The following is a 24,778-nucleotide window of genomic DNA, read 5'->3' on the forward strand; positions in this document are numbered from 1 at the left end:
TAAGAATTGCATCAAATTTTATAAATGCAATATAAATATTTATACTCTAACCAGGAAATCTGCAACTAAAGTCGAGTTAAAAGATGCCGCATACAAATAGTGTTCCAGTTTCATCGAGTAAATCCAGATGGTGTTCAACCATGGTTAACTCATTGCAGTATTGAAGCCATGTGTGGCTGGATTGTTGAACGGTAGAATCAGAGATAGTTTAGTCATTGCAGATTGTTTTAACCAGAGTTAACTTCATTGTTTACCGGCTGTTATGTGAGTCAATGTGTTGAGGAATTCCAGGTAGTGTTACTTCTGCTCGTCCAAAATGCGTTTCCGGAAATCATTTACCATTAGGGGAAGGCCTTCCCTGAGTGAGATCTTGGGCTCCCAGTTCAGAAACTCCATTGCCTTACTGATGTCTGGTTTCCTCATGTGGGGATCATCTGCTGTGTTGGGCTTGAAATCAATGGTTGCACTTGGATCAATTGTCTCTTTTACCACCTATACACATAATAATTTTTTTTTTTAAATAAAAGGTTAGGGAATTTACATACAAACCAACCAATTCCTATGTATTTACATATCTAACACCTCAACTTTGCTTATTACATTTATGTCACATAAAAAATACTAATATTTTAACTTTTGGAAAATTGAAATACACCTTTTCATGCATAGGTAAGGTGACATGTATGTAAAATGGAAGTTTTGGAGTTAGATATGCAAATACAAAAAAATTGAGACGTATGTATGTCAATTTTCCAAAAAAAATTTTTTTATTAAACTAAAAGTCGTTAATGAACCTCAGCTAGCTCCAACATTGTGAATTCCCCAGGATTTCCCAGGTTGAAAGGTCCAATGTGCTCGCTTTCCATTAGTGTTACCAGTCCATCAACCTAGCAATGTTCCAAATGAAAATTAGAAGCATTCAAATAGTAAATTGCAATGTCATAAATTCCATCAAAGCCGAGTCAACCATGTAAAAGTTGTAATAACAGAAGACGAGTTTCTAGCAATTCTGGTTTTGAATCTTTTCCCCAAATACAAAGCACTGCGACTGATTCAACACTTCTTTTTGTAAATTAAAGCAAAAAAGATACAAGGATTTGTAGAAGATATTGGCATATCAAGTAATGGTGGCAAAATAGGTGGGACTCCTAATACAAGAACCTGATCCTGTGTAATTTAATATCCCCAGAATGTGGGGTATTGTTTTCTTATGTTTCCTTATTGTATCCTTGATTCTGTATATTTATAGGCCATGCATATTCCATCAATAATAACAACGACAACAACAACAATCCTTTATCCCACTAAGTGGTGCCAACTACATGAATCCTTTCTCCATAGTGTCTTATTGAGTGTCTTATTTTCAAAGGCCACACATATTACATCAAAAAAATTAAAAAAAATTTCCTATCAACATGGTATTGGAGAAGGAAAAAGATAGCAACCATCCCGATCCCACACCATAGCCTTTGTTCCAGATGCTCCTTTCTCCTTTATATTTTCATTTATCATTGTTCCCTCTCCACGCAACTATTGTTGTGCTCATACACTTCAATCCTACACAATCCACCCACACTCTAGCCCAGTCATCAACCTTGTTCAATCACTTACAAAAGTGAACTTTCTTGCTCGCTTGCTCACACTTACCACACTCACTGCCAAAACCAAATTGCATGCACTAGACAACGTCATGTTCACTTGCATGACCCGCCCACTTGCTCTTGCTTGTTGCATGTGCTTCCCACCTACTCACCCACAAATAATAGGATTTGAAGCTGTTTGTGGTCCTCCACCCTCTTGCTTGTCCATTTCTAGATTCACCTACACTCATGCCCAACCTGCATTCGTTGCTCTAAGTTCACTAGCACCTCGCCTACATCATTGGCATCGCCTATTGCCCTTCTGACCTTCTTCTCCAAATGTTTCTTAAATGATGATCTAGCCTCTTCATTTCTGGTTAGACTATCTTAGATATGGTATCATGACCCCTTTGTCTACGTACAGAGAAAACCTCTTCCATTAATGCATCTATAAATTCAATTGTGTTGATTGCCTCGTGATTGAGAGCCTTTCAACATTTTGTTGGTTTCCATGAGAAACAATCCCATCTTAATGCTTCTACAATTCATGATAATAACATTAAATCTCCAAACTGGAAAACAAGTGACTATCTTGTTCTTATTTAGCTGCTAAATAGTCTCAAACCTTAAGTTTTCTCCAAAATGATATTTCATGAGAATGTCAAGGCTTATGAGAGATTTTCTCTGTTCCATTTTCTTTTAGAAAAGCAAAATCTTAAATGTTTACAACTTATAATATAATTTGATTTATCTGCAACTGAAGGATTTATCCCTTCAAAATTACTGAAGCATCCTATGGGATATGTGGATGAGTTACTTCACTAAATCATTATAGTCCTTATCCGCTGATCATAAGATCTAGAAACAAAAAAAAGAACTCCTGGTTGTTAAATTTCTCTCTAGCAATCATTAATCCCTTTAACATGTGTATTCACGGGCTCTCAAGTGATGGCCAATTCCACTATTCCCACTTTTGCAACCGCTTGCTCACAAGTTCTTCGTGCCCACAAAAAATCATCTCCTTCCCGACCATCTTATAATCGTATTACTCATATATTGGGCATCAGGGCAACCGTAACGATCTAGGCTGTAGAGGTCATACTGAAAATGAATATGCTAGTGAAGTCATTTCCTCATTTTCATTGTGGTCGCACCAATCCTCATTTGGAGCAATGTTGGGCCAAATTTATGTATCCCCCTAATGCTCAGCATACCTCAGGAAATATAGTTGAGTTGATGCTTAGTCAAGAGGAATATGATTGCTTAATTTAGACTGTTTTGGCGTTAACATCTATTTTTATGATGATCCACCTCTAGATCTATTGCCATCATGTCAACCAAATTTTATAATCAAGTTCTTTCTCATATGTGAATGGTAAACACAAACTTTTTTCTCTCCCATGACCTTCCACTACCCTGTGATTTGGGTTGCCGGGTCAACCTCTAGTCTCTAGGAAAGGTGTTGGGACGCCAACTCCTTACCTCTGATGTTTTATATGTCTCCATTTCATGTATATTTATTATCTATTCAAAATCTTACGAAGTCCTGCAATTGCTCTTCAAGTTTCTATTTTCTCATTGTGTCTTTCATGACCTCAACTCAAAGAAGATAAATGGTAGAGGTGGAGAAGGTGTAGTCTACCACCATATAATTGATATTCCTCATACCATTTCTTGCACCATTATTCATTTTCCACCGGCCCTATTAACTAGGTCATGCTCACCTCAACATATTTCAAATTTGTTTCTAGTTCCTCTTTTATATTTAGAACTCAACTAAACAGAATGTGAGATCTGTACATAACACTTTCCCTTATATCCCATATCATTAGTCATTGTTCACATTCTTTTGAGTAAAATCACTCGCACATTTGGGGTACAAGCCAGATCCTTACTCATACCAGGTTCTATTGTTTTATAACCTTTTTTAAAGAATTTTGTGGGTTATATAGTTCACTTAAATCACGCTTTGGCCCTTCCTGTATCAATCTTTTTCTAAAGAAAAAAAGTTTAGTTATCTCCTTTCGTCAAAACCTTATACATAGTTAATACTTTAGAATTCATGCAACCTCAATTTCACATTTATGTTTTGTCAATAATAATATTCATCAGAACTCCTGCGCTTATAACCCTCAACATAATTGAGTGGGTTAAACACAAAAATTCACACCTTTCTGATGTACTAGGACATTGTTGTTAACATGAATGTTCCATGGCAAATGAAGACATTGACCTCGATATAAACCCCACGATTTAATAGTAGCGAATATAACGTCAGAAAAAAATATTGAACACAGCACCACATGAGTAACTGAAATTATCTTAACTACTATTAAAGTCGCTCAAATGACATCGGTTCACTAAACGAGTTTTGCCAACATGTCCAAACTATCAAAAATGCCTGCAATAGACATTTAAATTGTTAGGATTCGCATACAAATACAAAGACACACAAACTGAGCCCAAATCACTCTGATAGTCATGACGTGGATCAAATGATGTATGTTCACAAGATGAAGCCCATCAAAATGTTTGAGGCATCAAAATTACGTAGGGAGCACACCCATGTTGTCGAGTCCCAACAAAAATATGAAATGATAATTTAACTTTAGCATGAGGCCGACGATACAATATTTGAAAAAAGCAAATAACAAACTCATGCTAGAAAATAAAATTAATATATACATATTTTTTTTTGTTTATTAACTAATTAAATTAAGTTAAGGTTTAGGTAAATTAAATGAAATATATCATATATTTAAATACATATGTATTTCCCAATTGAAACAAATAATATAATAAACTCTTTGTTATGCCAATACTCATACCATCAAAATCTCGGATTTCATAATTGTTGTCGCTAGGGTTATAAATGAAACAATGTACTCGATGAACTCGAACTCGACTCGATTAAGACTAGATCAAGATCGTTCAAATCTGTAAATAAACAAGCTTGAAGAATTTTTTAAAACTCAAATCTTAAATAAACTAAACATGAACATAATTGAACTTGTTCATTTATATTCACGAACAAACTCATTTGTTATTCAACAAGCAACTTGATAAATACTCGATATGAAGCTCAAATATAGCCCGTATCATATATGATATATTATTTAAATAAAATTTGATTTGCTAGAATTTATTGAATCAGAGATTTAAAAAACATATATTATTATATCAATAATATTTTTATAATAATTCTTAATTATATATTTATTTTATTATTAATTATTAACTATTTAAAAATTGACATAATGGAATTCTAAAAGTGAACATCACTTTTGTTCATTTTTTTTACTATGCTTGATCGGAATGCCTTCGATTTTTCTCAATTATTTTAACAATTAATGAATAATTTCACATTATGAGTTTCATTTTTATTTTTCTTAATTATTTCAACAATTGATGAATAATTTCACATTAGGAGTTACTTTATAAAACTGGTTTTTTTTTTTACTCGTTTCAATATTTTTTTCTCTATATTAGAATTCATTCTTATAATAATACATCTATTATAAACATTACATAACAATATGTGAGTTAGTTTATTTGTTTATATCCTATACAAGTTATATGATTTTTTTTATTGTCCATTTATATTGTCCATTTATTTAGATTTGTAAAATTTATATTTTTAATATGAAAATCTAGATACTCATTTGAATTTTTGCTTTTTTTTATAGCTCGTTTAAATACTTGTTCACTTATCATAAACAAATCAAATACAAATCAAGTTCAAACATTGAAAATTTTAAACAATTCAAACTTGAACAATATTTGAAAGCTCGACAAAAGCTCAAGCAAAATATGAACAACTTATAATTGTATCAAGTCAAGTTCAAACTATCAGATACTCGGCTCGGCTCGATTATAGCCCTACTTATCCGATCTCTTATCTGCCCTACTAAAAATAGATAAATAACCTAAGAAACTAATCACTAGCTTTTTGCCAATTTCAAACAGAACCCCATCCTCCCATCATTAAAACAGACTCATCTTTGTCTCCCGCGGAATGCCCTTCATATGCATTCAAATTTTGAACCCCTTTGCCCATTGCTCCCCTTAGCACAGTGTCACGCAAGTACTTTCTTCCTTCTGATAAAAAATGAGAGAAAAATCTTTAAGTCGGTGTATTATTTGCAATCTAATCTCCCTTCTGAAAACTTGACCTAGAACAATACAAAGATCTCAATGTGAGTCTTCGTTGCAAAATTTTGGAGCCAACGACAACAGAAGTTCTAATTATCTATTATAACTTCAATTGAATCCCTTCACTTCTAGAACACATGCATGCCATCTCCATTCTTTATCTTAGACAAATTATTTTTCAATTACACAACAAGCCTTAGTCTTTGTCTGGTTCATGTGCTTCACTCACTCGACAAACTTTCTCCTCGAATTATTTGTTATAACTTCCTTAGATACCCACATACTAAAAGAAGTAGTAAAATCTAAATGCTTGCTCTCATGTAATCTTTCAAGAGACTATCCCTTGTTTTACTTCCTCTACCTCTGGCTCCTACTCGCCAATCACTCGTCTTCCACCAAAATGTCCTCTTCCTACCACTAAACCCTTACAGTTATACTCTTATCATCCTTGACCACCATCCATGACAATATCTCACACTGCATTATTGGATTCAACTAAGCATCCATTGAGAATATGGCATTTGGCTTAAATCTTTCTATTGCCCTCAGAAGAGGTAAAAGGCAAAAAAATTGGTCATCCTATTCACTCCCATATTCCATGTGATCAATCATCTACTTCAGTTCATACTAATAACATGTCATTGCCATCCACATCTATTTCCAAGACATCAAAACGCATTCCACCATTCTTTAAGGAAATAAGTTATGGATGTTAGAATAGACGCCGTTCTCTCTCACCATATTTGAATATGGTTTCTCCTTCTCATGGGGTCACTTGCATTGCATGTCAATACGTAATTACAGTCAAATTTTCTCCAGATGGATCAATTGATAGCTACAACCCTCATTGAGTTGCCAAAGAGTTCACCCCAATTCATAGGATTAACTATTATGATGCATTCTCTGCAGTTACAAACCTGAACTGTATCTGATTCCTTTTATATATAATCATCAATAGTATGCCTTCTCAAAAAGGCTGTACATGGCCTCAATAGAGTATGATTGCTTGATTTGACAAACTTTGTAAAGTATTGGTTGAGACTAGTCCTCGTAGCAGCACTACCAATCACTTCATCTTCATCAACCGTAATGCTACAAGATTGGTTATAATAGTTGTATTTGTCGATGTCGCTGAGGTAAAACGGCATCTACATAGGTGCATTGTCACCAGAGATCTAGGACAACCAACTACTTTCTTGGAACTGAATTTGCCTATAGAGCAAAGAGTATCATTTCTGACAAGAAATATACTAATGATTTACTGTAGAACTTGATGACAATCCTATGGTGACTCAAAGCACAACTGATGATGGCAATCCTCCTACATAGCTAAACTAATTGATTGACTGTTATCAAGCCAGAAATTTCTTTCATCGATGTAGTAAGTCGGCACATTCAACATTCAAGAAAGAAGAATTATGAAGCAATTATAAGAACCCTCAAATATATCAAGAAGTCTCTTGAAAATAGTTAATATGTACTATTAAATTTGAGAAATTAAATACTGGAGCTTTTTTTTTTATTTCAATTATGTTGATGACAGAAAGACAATTTCTAAATATTGCATCTTTGTTGGAAATTTTTGATAACCTGAAAAAGTAAAGAAAAGACTTGCTGTCATGCCTTGTGTCAAAGCTCAATATATAGCTATGGCACATTCAATAGGTGAAATGATGTTTGAAAAACTCTTTTAGAAGATTTTGGACAATCTGTTACTTAGTGTACATTCAATTCTATAATGCAACAACTAGGTTGTCATCTACAATGCCAGCCATCTAGTTATTTTATGAATGAGTTAACATATTGACGTAAAGTGTTATTTTAAATAAGATGTTATATTTTTCAAGAAAACCATTACTCCTTTGATCTCCTGCTCAGAACAATTGGAAAATCTGTTTACTAAGACTCTAGGGAACCAACCTTTTCCTCGATGATTTAACAAACTGGAACTAATAGATATATACATGCTCGATCTTGAGAAGTATTGATGTTTGAGGTGGTAGAAGGAGGACTGAAGAAATTTCATATTCTCATAAGTAGGAGTACTATTCCCTCTTATTGTTTCTTTTATTGGATCCTCCTATATGCCTATTTATAGGAATCATATATTAAATTAATGGCATGAAAAATATTTCCTCTCAATAGAAGAGAAAAAAGAAATAACCTTTTCTCTTTGTCAGGATTTGAAAAGATAAATCGTAAGACCCCATAATAATAACCTTTTCCCTTTGTCAGGATTTAAAAAGATAAATCATAAGACCCTATAGAAAAATATATAGAGCCAAGGTACACAAGCAATAGATGATATCCCATCAGCCGAGAAAAGCCAACAGCATAAATATGGGCATCAGAACATATAGAACTCTAGCGGAATGTATAACTCCAAAACCCCCAGTGAAAATGATTAAGCCCCAATATATGTCCACAAATAAAGGTGGGTAATGCATCTAAAAGAAACAACAAATGCCAGAGTAGATTCTCTACCACAGCCACTTCCAGCATAGAAATCATCAAACTGACCTAGAAACATGAAGAAGAGAATCCCATAGCGGCAGCATGATAGAGAAAAACTGCATAAATAAATGAATGGCAATAGAAAAACACAGCATCAACCATCAACAACCTAATATAGAAATTCGAATGGCAATTAAAAAATCAATTATAGTTAATTTGACTAAAGATTCTAAAATCAATCATTCTTGCAAAACCAAAATCAAATTAAGAAACTGCAAGAGTAAACAAAGAAATATCAGCATGATGTCGGAAAAAGGAGATGACTTCTATAAATTAATAGTCACACTTGTATCACACTAAAGGAAAAAGTAGCATTCATCCAGGCAAACAAGATTGAAGGAAATCTGGATTTTAATTAAGTAAAAAAAATTTTACAAGCCTCACATACTGATGTTTATAAGCAACAATCACTAAAGTTGGTTGCCTCAAAGTTTTATCTGTTTAAGCAATGTGGATGACGCATGGAACCAAATGATAAGATGCAGCAAATCATACAGAAATCAAGTGCTTAGTACAGGAAAGGCGAAACAGATAGCCCGCTATAAGAAACTCATAACTGTGAGAAACTGATGAATCTGATACAGGTACGAACTATAAAGGTAACAAGATATAACAGCCACATGGCTGCAGGAACTGAATGGTTGACCGTATTTATAGGAACCACAAAGCTTTACTGCCACCAAAAGCAACAAAACCGCAACCACTAGCGGAAAAATAACTCCAGTAGATATAAATTAATGAGCAATTAAAACTTTTCAATGCTATAGGAACTAAATCAAATAGCACCCAAAAGATATAAATACAATTATTAACTTATGTTCATTACAATAAAAAACTTGAGTCTAAACAATCCAATTAAGCCAAACCAATACAATTATTAACTTATGATCATTACAATCAAAAACTTGAGTCTAAACAATCCAATTAAGCCAAACCAAACTAAAGTGAACTAAACCAGCAACATCATAAACAAAAATAACATATTATGATCCCATAGCCACATCATCAAAAAGTCATGTTTAAAAACATAGACTGAATTTAAAACTATTAAATAAAAAAAAACTAAAACTATTTAGACTTTGTTTTTCCAAAACTTCCAACATATAAGCTTGCATATCTCCATCAAAACTGCCTTGTTTGGATAAATTTGGCTCAAATAAATTTAGCATTTGATATTCATCAAGCAAAGCAAAAATTAAATATTCTGCATCTTGCAATTTAATCTAAAAATTATCATTAAAAAGTTTGTCATGTTAGCGCATAAAATACCTTTGGAATCCACCAGCACAGTTTCATCAAATCAGATGGCTTCAAGAATAAGATATGATGAACCGTGTGACAATGTATTGCATGTGAATTCACAAGAAAAAGACGAGTAAAAATTTCAAATCATCGATTACAAATTTATGAAATAAAATCAAATCACACAGATTTAACACTAAACAAATGCTTAAACTTCCTAGAATGTCTAATTCGTGATTACTTGTCCCAATGCATTGCATGATTTTAAATTGGCAGGTTTTCTCATATTCAATTTTTCTAAGGATTAATATGAGGTCTATTACGAGTCAAATGCAATAATACCTCATCATCCAGTTTAAGTATATTCACATAAACAACTAACTTAAGATTTTCATAATTAATTTTCAATGTCCTATTAACAACTGTACATAATCTAACAAATCACGCAAAACATGTCTATAAAGCAAATGATGAAAATATAAAAATTTTAGTGTCCTAAAGAATATAAAATTTAATTTAAAAATATATAAAATGATAAATAAAACTAAAAACAAACAAAACAGAAAAATATGACATGTTTATATTAAAGGGCAATCTCTTTTTAGAAAATTAGCTCAATTTGCCTAAATAGTGGTTGTGATGAATTTTGAATTTTTAGATTTGATCAAATCGACAAAGTTGTAAATTTCATGTTTCTTTTAAAAAGCATTCTTCTTTGGCGTTTATTTAAATTTAAAAAACCCTAATTCCCTCCATATTGTTCTTTTAGGATTTTATATAACAAGACAAAGAGCCAAAAATAAAATCAATATAAATGTGATCATTCATCATGGAAATAATCAAAAACTGTGCTATCAGATTACGTGATCAGTTTATTAACCACAACAAATATAATTGTATTGTTTCATTCAAACATAGGTTCAATCTCTACTTCACAATCAAGAATAGAATTGATTATGTTAGATGTGTAAGTTCAAATAAAATATTCACACTGTAATCGCAGCCAATTTTCTGCATCAAATACACCTTAAAAGAATATTCATGAACTATAATTTCTCTAATAAGATCATATTCAACTATACATAATCATTGTCTTGGCGTGTGAAAGGCAGGCTTCAAAAAAAATGCTATTGATTTGTTTCAGGGTTAGTCGTGATAAAATGATTGTAATATTCCTCAATATTAAAAGAACTTTATAAAACCACTAGCAAAACTTATGATAAATTATAAATTAATCCATCTCTATTACCTAGCCAAATACCTAATAATAATAATAATAACAATAATAAGCAAAGAATATTAAGCTACAAGGCCTATAAACATTACATAATATTTAAAAACACAATAATCACTTTGTTTAAAATACTTTAACTTATCATATCGTTGATCGTCATATTAATCATCAGATGATAAATATTGCTCTTTAAGTATATGTTTCAAATCAACCCACATAGAGTTAACAATATCACTTTACCAAAATAATCGAGCATTTCTCACTTATTTTGATTTAATACATTCAACTTTTTGGATTTAAAGTAGATTATAACATTCCACAAAATCTTTTATATCATAAATTTAATTTAAAAATCCCCAAAGATCAGAGTTAAAATCTTTTGATAGTAACCTTGTAATAATTTAAAATCATAGCTCACCAAGATTCCCGTAAATTGCATCTTTTTGCTATTTTATTGAATGACAAACTTTCTGTCCTACTTCTAGATGACAAAAAAGATACAAACTTAAAATTTGATATTAACTTTGAGTATAGAATTTCTATTGCAACTAAATAAATAAATGGATTAAAACAACACAACTCAAATTTAAACGTCGCAATTTCAAAGCCAATCAATAAACAAAAACTCATATTTTTTTGAATTTAAACCAAAAATATTAATATTTTAATATAAACCAAAATTCAATAATCGCACAAATTAAAGAAATTTAATATGATAATTGAGGTCATCAAAAACCACAATTTGATTGGAATTGATAAACTAATTAGAAAATCAATTCAACTTGACTACAATTAATCATGCTTGCAATATAAAATTTGAATTGGGAAAACGAAAGATAATAAAATATCACATCACCAAACATAAAAATTCAAGCAGCACATCAATATAAGACGATGAATTCTACTAAAAATTAAAGGTATTGTCGCTTCCAACCAAGCACATAGGATTGAAATCAGAAATATGATTAAGCTATAAGTTTTCTTACATGCCTCGAGTTTGATATTTAGAAGCAACAATCAAAATTATCAGATTCCTCTAAATCCAATCAACTTAAACGACAAGGTTGAAACACAAGACAAAATTGTAATTCTCGATCAAACCATTACAACAATCCCACAAAAGAAATGCTTGATACATTAATGATAGAACAAATAGCCCACCATAGGAGCCATCTAACTACAATAAAACAAACGAATCTATTGCAATACGAGAATCACAAAGATAACCCATCATAAAGGTCGCAAGCATAGAAACTTGGTGGTTGACTATAACTACAGGAACCACATAGATGTATTTTTTTTCCCAAAGCAACAGAACCTTAGCCTGTTGGCAACTAAATAACTCCAACACATATAATCAAACTGCAATTAAAACAAATCTATGCATGTGGTGCCAACTCAAACAACTATAAATAAATAAATCCAATTACCACTTGTCCACAAGACAAGTAAAATCAATAACAATAGCTCGTGTCTGGACCATCCATATAATTAGAATCAAACCAGAAACATCATAAATAAATATAACACGTCCCATAATCAAAACCATATCATCACAAACATGTTTGAATAGATAGACTAAATTAAAATTACAAAATAATGAAACTAAACTAAACTTATCTTCAAATCGTTAATTTTCTCAACATTTATTATGAGAAAAATCTTGTAAATCTCAATCATCCAAAAGTGGCTCTCATCCTAGATGCAAAATTTGTAATTTCTCTTAATCCTTTCCAGATATTAACAATCCCTATTCTTGAAAATAAACTTAAATTCAATTATTGTTATTTATATCCACAGAAGAAGGCTTTGTGTTTTTCCTCTCTTTTTTTCTCTTCTTATTTCAACCTTTAATATATATTTTTTCATGCAAGTGAACCTTTTCTCTATCCTATATATCACCCATGTTTTTTTTCCTTTACTTTCTACCACATCATCATTCTAGAGCTACAACTCTAGTTAATTGAAAATGCATTTTTTGGCTCTGATAAAATGTTAGATTCTCTTGGAGAGGAATCATATGAAGGAAGAAAGGGAGGAATTTGTATTATTTATAAAACATTTGTCAATGGTTATTGTAGGACATCTAAATCATTAAAATCACTATTGAAAAGAGCTTACCAGTCAAAACTTGGATGATAATGATGGCAATGGTATTGGGAGTGTCACAGGCCATTCCATGAATAATAAGATACTATTCATCTTCTGAAATTTTTTCTTTCATCGGCGCACAGCATAGGAGACTTATTTCGATGAAACCATATTAAAGAAAAAATAAACCAACTTAACCAACTATAAATTTTAAAATCAAACACAAAATGCCGCATTACCTCTCATGACCTTTGACCACTTAACACAAGTATCCTTGCCTTAGCTCTTAAGAAATTAAATAAAAACTGTGTTGAAAGTCCGATACCAACATCATCAAAATATGTATTCCACATTCAAGATTCTTCTTTACAGAGAATTAGAAGCTTCAATAAAAGCTGGCAGATCATGGAATAAGATGTGGTTAGGAGTGGAGCAACTTCTAAATTGCCTCATTGTGACCTATAAGTCACAAGTTTAAATCGCAGCAACAACCTCTACCCAATGCATGGGTAAGATTGTGTATGTTAATCCCTTCCTAAATCTTATATTTGTGAAGGCCTCATGTAATAGGGCATACAAATCCCTAAAAAAACAGAATTAAATTCACATTATTTAATCAATAGACAAAGCATCACTCATCATTCTTCTTGTCCAATGAAAATATTAATATGGACAATAAATCAAGGTTAAACCAAGTTATAGCCATTAGACTGCTAGTTATCATCATGAAATAAGATATCAAGTCAACAATAAATATTCATATGACTTGAAAATGATTAGATAAGAGTATAGACTTCGGTGAGGAGAGCCATCTTGCAAGCAAATTAAAGCTTACTTAAAAATTAACTCAACAAGCCACCTATATAGTTCAAAAGAATGACTGAGCTTGTATATGTAAAAAAGCAAAATCGAAGTATGTGTTTATACCTCAATAAGCCAACTAAGATCATACTTCTCTCTCACTCTTATAAGCACTCTCCCAATTCTCATTGTAGTGTTGCACCAAATCATCTTTTCCTCTTCATTCCCTCTGTCTTCATCTATTAGATGTACTAGACAAAAGTGTCCACCATGAGATTCATGCCAAAACCATCATTATCATCATTGCCACTGATTTATGAGGTGGATCTTCAATATGTCCTCACCTCCTCCACCCCGGCACCACCAAATTTGCCAGCGAACTACTCAAACTTGTTGAGCTCTAGATCACTGATTAGCTTGAGTGCAAGCCTCGCTGTTTAATTTGAATCAAGCTCAATACCTAAAGTTGGAGCTTAATTTGAATTTGAGTAGAGCTCAAGTAAAAGGTGGGTTGAGCTTGACTCAACTCATATTTCCTCTAGATCAGATTGTTTGTTTAAAAGTGAGCTTTCATGGCTAACAATTGTAAGGCAGATTGGAGTTTATTTTCCAACCACATGGGTTACAAATTTATATAATTCTCACCCAAAACCTCTAAAGTTACAAAATCTAATAAATTATGATTGAACAGCAAATAAGTGGACTGTAAAATCTTTCCTATGATGAAGTGCATTTCATATAGATCCTGATCTGGGTGTATAACATTTGCAAGTCATAAATATACAATAGACTAGTTGAACTTTTTCTCTAATAAAGGATGGAGATTTAAAACCATCTCCCTCCTATAAAAAGTAGAGGCCATACCATAGGCGCCAAATGTACAGTGGGGCCAACAAAATAAATTAACTCAGAATATAATCTAACAACACACGTTAAAGGTTCACCCTTCTTCGCCATTTGAATATACAATTTTCAAAGATACTATGACATTTCAAGTATACAATAGTAATGCAATATAGTAATAATAAATAAAAATGTTACAAAAATTAATTGTGAGTGACAACCAGATCCAAATGGCAGCAAATCATTTACGATGTGTACATCAATAGCAAGCATCAAGCTATTCCTAGCTACAAGACTTGGAAATATTATCTTTATATTATAACTTTCCTGAATGGATAGCTAGTAAGGGAGGGAAAATGGTTAGAGATCACATCTTTTTGTGATAAAACTGTTCATATAATCTGTGTGATTGTCACAACTAGATTAAGTAATTCATGGCCTAACTAAGAAATTAAGCAAGCTAATCGATGGATGTCTATCAAAGAACCAATGTGCAGTCCGTTAAATTGTCGAACAATTGATGTACAAAAAAAGTAAGAATTCAACTTTCAAAGTATTAAAAGTATAAGAAAATTACCAAGTCCGAAACAAATTGAAAACTTCGAGTTTGTTTTCCATCCCCATAAACGGTCATCGGCTGCCGGCGTAAGGCCTACACATTTTTCTTGTTAAGAAAAGGGCATTATAATTTTCTAAACACTAAAAGAGTTTGCAACCTTGAAAGAGCAACAATATAATTCATGAAAGCAAAAGCACCTGTGCAACGAAGTTGCTAACAACACGGCCATCATCTATACACATACGAGGCCCATAAGTGTTGAAAATGCGAGCAATACGAACCTAAAGATGAATAATTTGTATCAAATTCATGTATATATATCATAAAAAGTATAGATTAAATTGAGAATGTTGTCATCACATAAACACATTATGTAAAGCCTCTGGGTTTTGGAGAACTATAGTACAGAAAAATTACCATAGATAGAAGAAGAGAATCAAATATAAAGAACAAAATTTAAGCCAACTAAAATTCGACTATGAAAGAGAGTTAATGATGGTACAAATATGTAACTAATAAATCAATTCATTCCTAGGTGGCTAAATGAGAAAGAAATAAAAAATTCAAACCAATGTTACAAAAGAAATTATATATATGTACATGCAATTACATATAGCATATAATATAAACAAATTGATTAATATTTATTTTCTAATTAAACTACATTCAAACATTTGAATTAAGATTTGATACAATTTTCATTAAAATTGCCTTCTCAAAACCATAACTTCCATACACAAGCGATTCTTAGATGTGCTCCAGTACTAGACCACTAAGAAGCTTTCTGCTAAAGACCACCACAGTTGCAGCATTGAAGATCTTATTCACTACTTATTGAAACATTCATGATCATGTAGTTCATTCTCCCAAAAGAAATATCTAGTGTGATGAGATAGATCTAATAGTTAAGATACTAGAATTTAATGATTTAAATACAAGGGTCTCAAAGAAATAATTTTTTTTCAGATAGGCACATGTTTAATGAAACCAAGAGCCAAGAATTCAAGCTTCTAACCAAATTGAGACCTCACCAATTGCTTATCTTGCTTTTTAGCCTTTGCATAAATTGCATCCCTATTAGTACTCCTTTACGCATTGCTATTCTCAAATTGTACCCAAGTCTCTTACCAACGCAATACTCCTATAGATAACTCTAGGCTTCACATAGATGTAGTTAAAAGCACATGAGATACTATGAAATGTGGTAGATGGCTGAATAAATGAAAATATCATAAGTGAAAATATACATAGGAAGCTTCAATCAGTTTCTCTATATAAAGCTATGCCCTAGATTATTAAGCAAGTAGTGCTACTTTTTGAGTTCATTTTTGAATAGCTATACATTAAAGCTTTTATCAAAGTCTATTTATCAGAATTAAAGATAATAAAAACACGTAAAAAATTCATAAACTTATCCACCACAATACAACAGTGATACATAGATTAAACTTTCTATCAAAGCGAGCTAATCCGCCTATCACATAATAAAACCATTAAAATTAAAAATAGTCTCACGACAATCCATATGTGGCTAATTTAGTCTCAGAGCATCACATTTCTCCAATTTAGTCTCTAGAGTATACAAAACTAATCCAAAATAGTTCATCATGTAATTTGTGATACAAATTTCATCCATATTCAGTCCCTCAACTATATAAAATTAATCTCAATTTAATCCCTGAGAGACCAGTTTTTATTATTTTTTACAGTAAGAGAACTAAATTTGAGAAATGTGATACTCTGGAACTAAATTGACCGCGACAAATAGCCAAGGGACCATGCAATGATTTAACTCCATAATAGAATCAAGAATAAGTATATTATTAATGAGATTTGCATAAAAAATTTAATTACAATGAAAACATAAACTAGAAGGCCTAAAAAAATATTAAGCATGCCCATGTGTATCTCATTATTTAATTTAATGATAACAAACTTATGTAGTGCAATCTAATGGTTTGCTAAGTGTCTCCTCTACGTTAATAAATCCATAGCAACCATAGAGATGATCGAGATGATGATGAAAGCACACTAGGGAAGCTTGGGGCGTTTGATACTTTGAAAAGGGGACGAATATTCAATCAAGAAAGCTCAACATCAACAACTCAAGACTATGTATCATAATGTATGTTTATGGTGCCTTTTACTTTTTAATATTTTGGATTGAATTGAATCATTACCAAAAGCCAAAGTATCCAAAAAGATGAACACAAACCTAAGCATTAATTAAAAAAGACTTTGAGACCACATAAATCATAGGGTAAATATTTATAATTAGGCTCTTATTTCATAATAATCAAAATTCAATTTAAAAAATTTATAATATAGAAAAAATTATTTGTATACCCCAAATATATTTAAATTTAGATGGCATGGATTTTGAGAAAAACAAGTCTCAATTTTATGAAAATTTGGGGGCACATATTTTACAAACTAATTTTATGTTTAAATATTTGATAAATACATGCTCATTTTAAATACTCAAATTTATGTCTCAAAAATATCACCATCACATTAATATCGTATAGACCTGAGTTAACATTTACCATTCATATCGCCTGTTCAAAACGATTATTCATAGAATATGTTTTTCGTAACTTCGTTAGATGTTTGTTGCTTGTCTTTGCATTTGCACACGGTATGCACTTCCCTATGCCAATCCACGATTACAAGCACATGTGCATGCCACCCAGGAATACTGTCATCTTGTTGTCCTACAGTCCCCTGCATTCTCAATCGATGTCGCCGACATTCCCCCTCACTGCAGCTGCTCAGAAGTAGCCGTTCTCGGTTGTTTTCTATTGTTCCAGCCGCTCAGAAAGCCGTGCTCGATATTCCAGCTTGCAGCCATTGCTGCAACTTCTTACCTCCGATGTCGCCGTCCTCCTCCCTTGTTGCCGCAACCCAGAACAGCCCTTCCCAACCGTTTCTTCGTTGTCCAAACCCCTCTTTCATGCCATCACCGCCAAGGACAGCAACTACACTTGTTGTTCTTGCAGCTTCGCAACTCGCGGTCATCACACAGTTTTGCTACTGCCACGCTTTCCAACCCTTCACCCGCTCTTTCCTACCTCTTTGAAGGACCAAAACCTCGTTGATTATCACCACCACTCTGAGATCCACCCTAGTTTGAGTTTGGTGTGTCGTGTCTGTTAATATTTTATTTCCATTTGTGAGATTGTATTTCTCTATTTTGAATTCAGCAATAATATTTTATTTTTTTATTGTTATTTGGGTTAACTCTGGTATCATTAGGTTTCAAATTCAAGTATTCAATCAAGTTTTTAACTTCGATTTGTTAAATGGAACACTAACTAGGTGCAAAATTTGTGTAGAACTAGTTATCTTATTTGTGCTAAAGGCAAATGCTCTCACATTTAGCAATATTAAGTTTTTTTAGTATTTGTACACTGGTGCAATAGTGTTGTTAGTGAATACATTGTTTAAAATGTATTTGAATAGGTTAAATTCATTGTGCTCATTCAAATAGCAAAATCAAATAGCTGCAGCATTATTTCACTAGTCTTGTGTCTTGTATGGGATTGGACCAATGGTTAACTAGTATGAGCAATGTACCGCAATTGAGTTGGAATATTAAATATAATGATTGAATAGCATACACTCCTAATATTAGCCAATCCACATGAAGAAAATCATTTCCTATATTAGTACACATTTTGAGCATTAGATTTTGTGTTTTATTACATTTTTAGCTTCAATTGCGCTTTTTAGATCGTAGTTTTTATTATCTTCCACCAATGCTTTCTTGTTGAGCCTTCAATCTAAATTTGGGATCAGAGTTGTTAAAAAATTCTTGAGAGTGTGATACGATCCGAAATAGATTTCTCACATTAATCGGGACAAACACATATTTTAATCCACGAACACCAAAATCAAAGCAATAGAACATGAATACGTAAAGATAAGCACCTACAATTCAAGAGGCGGGCAATATCTCCAAAATCCTCACCCTAACACTCAAGACGACAATCTCATACATAACCCTAACTCTAAACATATTAGCCTTATTTATATTAAACAATAATAATTAAAATTTACACTAAATTTCCCTTAGGCTAATAAAGACAAAATTGCTTATGGGAGCCGTCATAACATTAATCCCCTCCCAAAAAGACATTATCCTCAAGAAGGAAAAAATTGTTATTGGATTAGGTTTGTATGGCTCCCAAGTGGTGTCATCATCTTTTCCATTTAATCAGAAACTCGTAGTTACCCTCACCATCTCAAAATGTTGTCTTGTGCACAATCTTCGCTCACATTTGAATCTAATTGTACCTTGACTTTAAATCAATCCTAGAGAATACTGTCGCCCCAAACAACTCATTCAATAGCTTATCGATCTCTGAAAACTCTGTGAACTATTTATCATATGTCTCTTTCATGATATACAACTCGATCAAGAATCTCAGCCCTGCATTTTGAATCGCCCTCACTATAGTCTTCAGCGTTACCAATGTATTGCACAAATTGGGGTCACCACGAAACGCCATCTTGTCTCCCTCATGAATACTCTGCAATGTCCAAATCAATCCCTTACAAATGTCCCCACTCTTCTCCACCTGCTCATTGTCATCATTACTTATGAATCGCCTTCCAGAAGGAAGGTTGTCATCACAAAGGTCACTGGCCTGATTAGATGCAACCCTGCGCCGAGGTCCTACATGATATAAAAAACAAAATTCTTTGAAACCATCTACTCTAGCCCCAAATCACATGTCATCTCTTTCTGTCTTATGTCACTCGTTCCAAATCTCACAATGTCGTGCAATTCCCTCTAGAGGTTGTCGCTCGAATCTGCACCCTAACTCCAATCGATCTCGCCTACTTTTGTTTGTTGCAGTCTTCCAAATGTTACATTATTTCTTCCAAGTGATGCCACTCGAGTTCGCTCCTGATTCCTTCGCCCGATACCATAACTCCTGACCCACCTAAAGTAGTGATGTTGCCCTAATGTCATGTGAATCCTTCTGATTGTTGTTGTGTGCAACCGTTCTCGACGTCGTCGCTCAATCCCATGGCATGCGGCGACAATTTTGTTTAAATTTTCATAATCTTCTTCATCATTCTTCTAAGGCAAAGAATCTCCCCTCCATGGATCAAAAATGCTCCGGCATTTTTGATCTTATTAAGCTCAAATATTTCTTTAATTTCTTCTCCATAGTGTCTACTTTCTTGATTGTCATTATTTCAAGTTTCGATCACACGGCCGTAACTCAAACGTTCGATCACAAAGGACTGTACACCATGACTAGATAGATCGCGACTTTAGCTCACTTGAATCGTCATTCAAGGAGAGCGAGCTATTTATGAGTTATAGTACTCGCACATCAAACACACTGCAACTGTAATTCTTCTTTCGTGTTTTTTTCTACTTGCATCTATTATTTTGAAGTGGACGTTTCATAAATTCATATCTCAAATCTCGCGGCTCTCATTCTTCTGACTGAAGCATCAATTGTTCGTTTTATCGAATCTCAACCCAAACCCGTGAATCATCGCTTCAATTCTTTCTAAATTTTCTTTTTTTTATAATTGATCTTATTTTTTTTTCAATTGCATCCTATCGTGTTCTCTTCAGGTACTTTCCTTCAATTTTTTTAAAATATTTTGTAAGTTTTCCTTGTTAAAATAGAAAAATAGGTTAATGGTCTATTTCTCAATTCAACCTCCTTGAGGCAGAGGTCACAATATTATTTTGGTATTTTTATCTCATATAACAGATGAACTGATTTCTTTGGTCTTAACTATTGTATTACTAGCATGAAAGAAACTAATCATCACAGATACTTGTCATAATAAATATAAAGTGTCATTTAGAAATTCACAACTCAAAGAAAACAAATATTGCCAATGAACAGAAAATAATTACCACCACCACACCACCCCACAATCACCACCACCACCAACACATCACCACCACCACCACCGCACCACCACTACCACCGCACCACCACCACCAACACATAACCACCAACACAATACCACCACCACCGCCAACACAGCACCACCAACACAACGCCACCAACACACAACCAACATTACTACCATCACCGTCACGAGCACCACATCATCACAACGACCACCATCACACACAACCATCACTGTAAAGAGCAAAGAGCCACGTGAACCTAACCGCAAAATAACTTCCAAATAAGGTTGTAAATGAGCCGAGCTTGAGGGAGCTCAGTCTTGACTCGTGTTCAGCTCGTTCAAAATTGCTCGTGTTCGAAATCAGATCGTGAACAATGTGTTTGTGTTCGGCTCAAAATTGGTTCGTGAAACTTAATTTGAAAAAAAATAGATGTAGAGTGTTGTATTCGAACCTGAATTAAATGTATGCAAAAGATGACGCATAATCATAATATCACACGAGTTTTTATTATTTACAAACAAATAACAACATTACCACACTAGGTGTTATGATTTAAACTTAGATATAAATAATAAAGGTAATATCTTATTATATAAATAATTATATAATTTTTTTTATTTCAAGCTAAAACGAGCCCAACATGAGCGAACAAATAGTTGTTCGTGTTCGACTCGTTTACTGCCGAAGACGAGTTACTTGACGAGCCAAACACGAGCTTTTTTTACAACCCTACTCCCAAATTTCACATAAAAAGGAAATATAGTCGGGTCTTTTCCCCTCCCTATATTCAATTATTCCATAGAGTGAAGCCCTAACCGCAAAACAACATACCAAGAACTGCATTGAACCATAAACCGCAATGAGAAAAAAGACGAAACCACAAAAACTCATATATTACCAAGTCTCTCAATAAAATTTAAATGCAATATGGTATTTTCGCATCAATTTCTCTCCCATTTTCTCCATAGTCATAAAACCAAGCCACAAAATATAATCACAGAGCTAAGGGCAAAGGACGGCAAAGAAGAGAGACACGAAACTGCTAGGGCAGAAGCAAGTGCGAGGAGAGAGGGGAGTGGAGCTCTGCAAGAACATAGCACTAGGGCGGACCTGGATGCGGGAAACCAGGTGCAACCTAGTAAAAACAAAGTCAATGAATGCGGGTCGTGAGTTCGAGCTCACGGCTGCGTTTTTATTAAATTTTTTCAATACGTTGTCGCACCAAGCACGGAATTTAGCGGTTTCTCACTGCATCACAGCAATTAAGTTGTGTCAAATGCAGCCTAAATCAATCACTTACAAACTTCTCTGCCCTTCTCCACCGGTTTCGTTCCCATTACTTTTGAATCAACTTCCATCTGAAAGAATGCCGCCACAAAATGCATTGGCATAGTTGGTTGCAGCCCTCTGTTGAGGTTCTACCCATCGTGGTTCCCTGTTTCAGGTCGAAATTCTTTGAAGCAATCTTGCCCATTCCTGAATCGCATACCGTCCTAATATGTTTGTTGTCGCTCGTCCTAAACCTCACAATGTCGTTCTTCTCTCCAGATGTTGTCACTCGAATCTGTTCTCAAACCTATCGTTCAATCATGCTTGCTTCTATATGTTCTGACTGTCTAAATGTCACACTATTTCTTTCAAGTGTTGTCGTTCGAATCTGCTCCTGATTCCTTCGCTTGATACTGCAACTCCTGATCCAACTAAATCAGTAGCGCTACCTTGATGACATGTGAATCCTTCTAGTGCTACTGCCCATGTCCGCTCCCAAAATCGTCATTCAATCACAAAGCAGGCGAAGCTGATTTATGTGAAACTCAATGATCTTCTTCATAATTTCTTCTAGGGCCGTGAATCTCATCTCCATGGACGAGAAACATTCATTCATTTAATATCTGATTTGATTTAACTTTTTTTCTAATTCTACTCCATATCATCTAATATTTGGTTATAATTACTCCCAGAATGATTTTTATCAAAAAAACAGAAATTGTGTAAGTTGCAATCCAATAGATGGCTTCCCGGATAGTCTGAATTGTGTTCGTATGGTAAGGTCGCAAGCCAACATCCCTTCTTTGCTTCCAGAATCACCACTGCATAGGGAGGTCGTTGTCGCGATCCCGTTGTTAGCTTCTCGGCTAGGTCGAATCGGAACCGTATTACAAGGTTCGGTCTTGAAGAGAGACTACATGTTCGTGATCTTGCCTTCCAGACAGTTAGAATCACGACTGTAAGTGTGACAGGTTTTGCAATTGTGACTGTATGTTTGTGATCCCATCATTGGCGCCACTATACAATCCCATCGTCACCTTCCCAACTAGCTCTGATCGAGACAGTCATCATGCCCTATACGTGATCTGACGTCCCATTCCCAACTAGCACTTATCACAATTTTATTGCTTGATATTAGCTTCCCCACTAGCTCGTGATATTGCATCTCGCTAGCTCCAATCGTGATTGTATTGCAAGGACGTAAGCCATGATCTGGTCGGCTTCGTCCGAGCTAGATCTTATTATGGTTGCATCACAACTATCGCAATCTCGCGCCTTGTACTGCGTCGCAATTCTGTTGGTTGCTTCCCCGTCGTTTCCTTTCAAGAAATCTTGCTCCAAAATCAATTACTACTAATTGATTTTTTTCACAGAAAACTAGAGCAAAACAAATATGTTATCTTGTTCATCTCAAATCAAAACAATAAAACTCCAACAACTCGCATGAATACATAACATGAAAGCACATACAATTCGAGAGGTAGGCGATCTCTACCAAATCCTACAATTTGAGAAGAAATCTCTCCCCCAACCCTAACCCGGCTACACCAAGGACTTAATTTAAATAAGAATTAATAAATCTTGTAAATATGGATTTATCAAATCCAAAGGAATTAGATCTAAAAAATTTTTAATTCGATTAAGGTTAAATCCAATTAAATCCCTTTGAAGTGTTTGGCGACCAGAAAAGAGACAACTCACATATCCTCTCTTAAATCCATAATTACCGTTAAAATAGAGAAAATTCCTAATTTAGATAACTACAAGATTTAACTTTGAAATGCTTGTTCAATTAACATGAACAAATCAGGTATCAATCAAATTCAAGTATTAAAAAATATAAATAAAAACTCGACTCAAACTCGAGTCGAACATGAACAACATAAAATATTATCAGGCCAAGTCCAATCTATGTTATACTCAGCTCGACTCACTCAATTACAACCCTACATGCAATTAGTGCAAATGATCAACAAAGCCTGTAACAATGAAGCAAGGATAACACTCGGATGGCTACATAATATGCATTTTTCATTCAAGATTATCATAAATGCCACTAACAATTTTATATAAAGTAACGAAGCTAAACTCTCAACACCAACCCATCAAAATAAGTGGAACAACTCAATTTAATTAGGCATTTGTATAAAAGCTTTCATTTAGCATCTAATACCTTATAGATAAACTTTCTTGGACATTTAATGAAGTGACAAAAGAACGAATGGCACTATTAATCAACTACAAAGCTATGTAAGAGTTGCTCTCAGTACATTGGAGTGAGAAAGAACAACTTGAACCAGCATGAAAAGTAAAGATTTATATATGTATCAAAGAAGAAAAACATTGAGCAACATGAAAACATTAAGAGGCTGTTTGGTTGAGTGAATTAGTGGTGTACTATAAAGCTTTTGCATGAATTTGAGAAAATTGTGTTTGGTATGAAAATTTACAAAAAAAATGTAAAGCTTTAATGATTTTGAAGTTTACAACTTACTTCATTTTTGTTGAATTTAGAATTCAGCCGATTTGGCTGAATTTGAATTACATCATTATATAAAATGTTATAGGCAAGTTTTCGCCGACCACAAAATGCATTGGCA

The 24,778-nt window shown here is 33.6% G+C and overlaps 1 protein-coding gene across 1 annotated transcript in view; it reads right to left on the minus strand.

Annotated features, from left to right (window-relative positions):
* LOC110020586 (UDP-glucuronic acid decarboxylase 1-like) overlaps positions 1-24,778 on the minus strand; it is a 26,840-nt gene continuing 2,062 nt past the window's right edge. The window contains exons 4-7 of the mRNA XM_020718737.1: positions 15,214-15,297; positions 15,035-15,109; positions 795-887; positions 1-492 (exon numbers count right to left, since the gene is read on the minus strand). Of these exons, the coding sequence (XP_020574396.1) occupies positions 298-492; positions 795-887; positions 15,035-15,109; positions 15,214-15,297 (447 nt within the window). The 3' untranslated portion in view covers positions 1-297. The remainder of the gene's footprint in view (positions 493-794; positions 888-15,034; positions 15,110-15,213; positions 15,298-24,778) is intronic.

The sequence above is a fragment of the Phalaenopsis equestris genome, unplaced genomic scaffold (genome assembly GCF_001263595.1).
Source record: "Phalaenopsis equestris unplaced genomic scaffold, ASM126359v1 Scaffold000104, whole genome shotgun sequence".
NCBI classification, from domain to species: domain Eukaryota; kingdom Viridiplantae; phylum Streptophyta; class Magnoliopsida; order Asparagales; family Orchidaceae; genus Phalaenopsis; species Phalaenopsis equestris.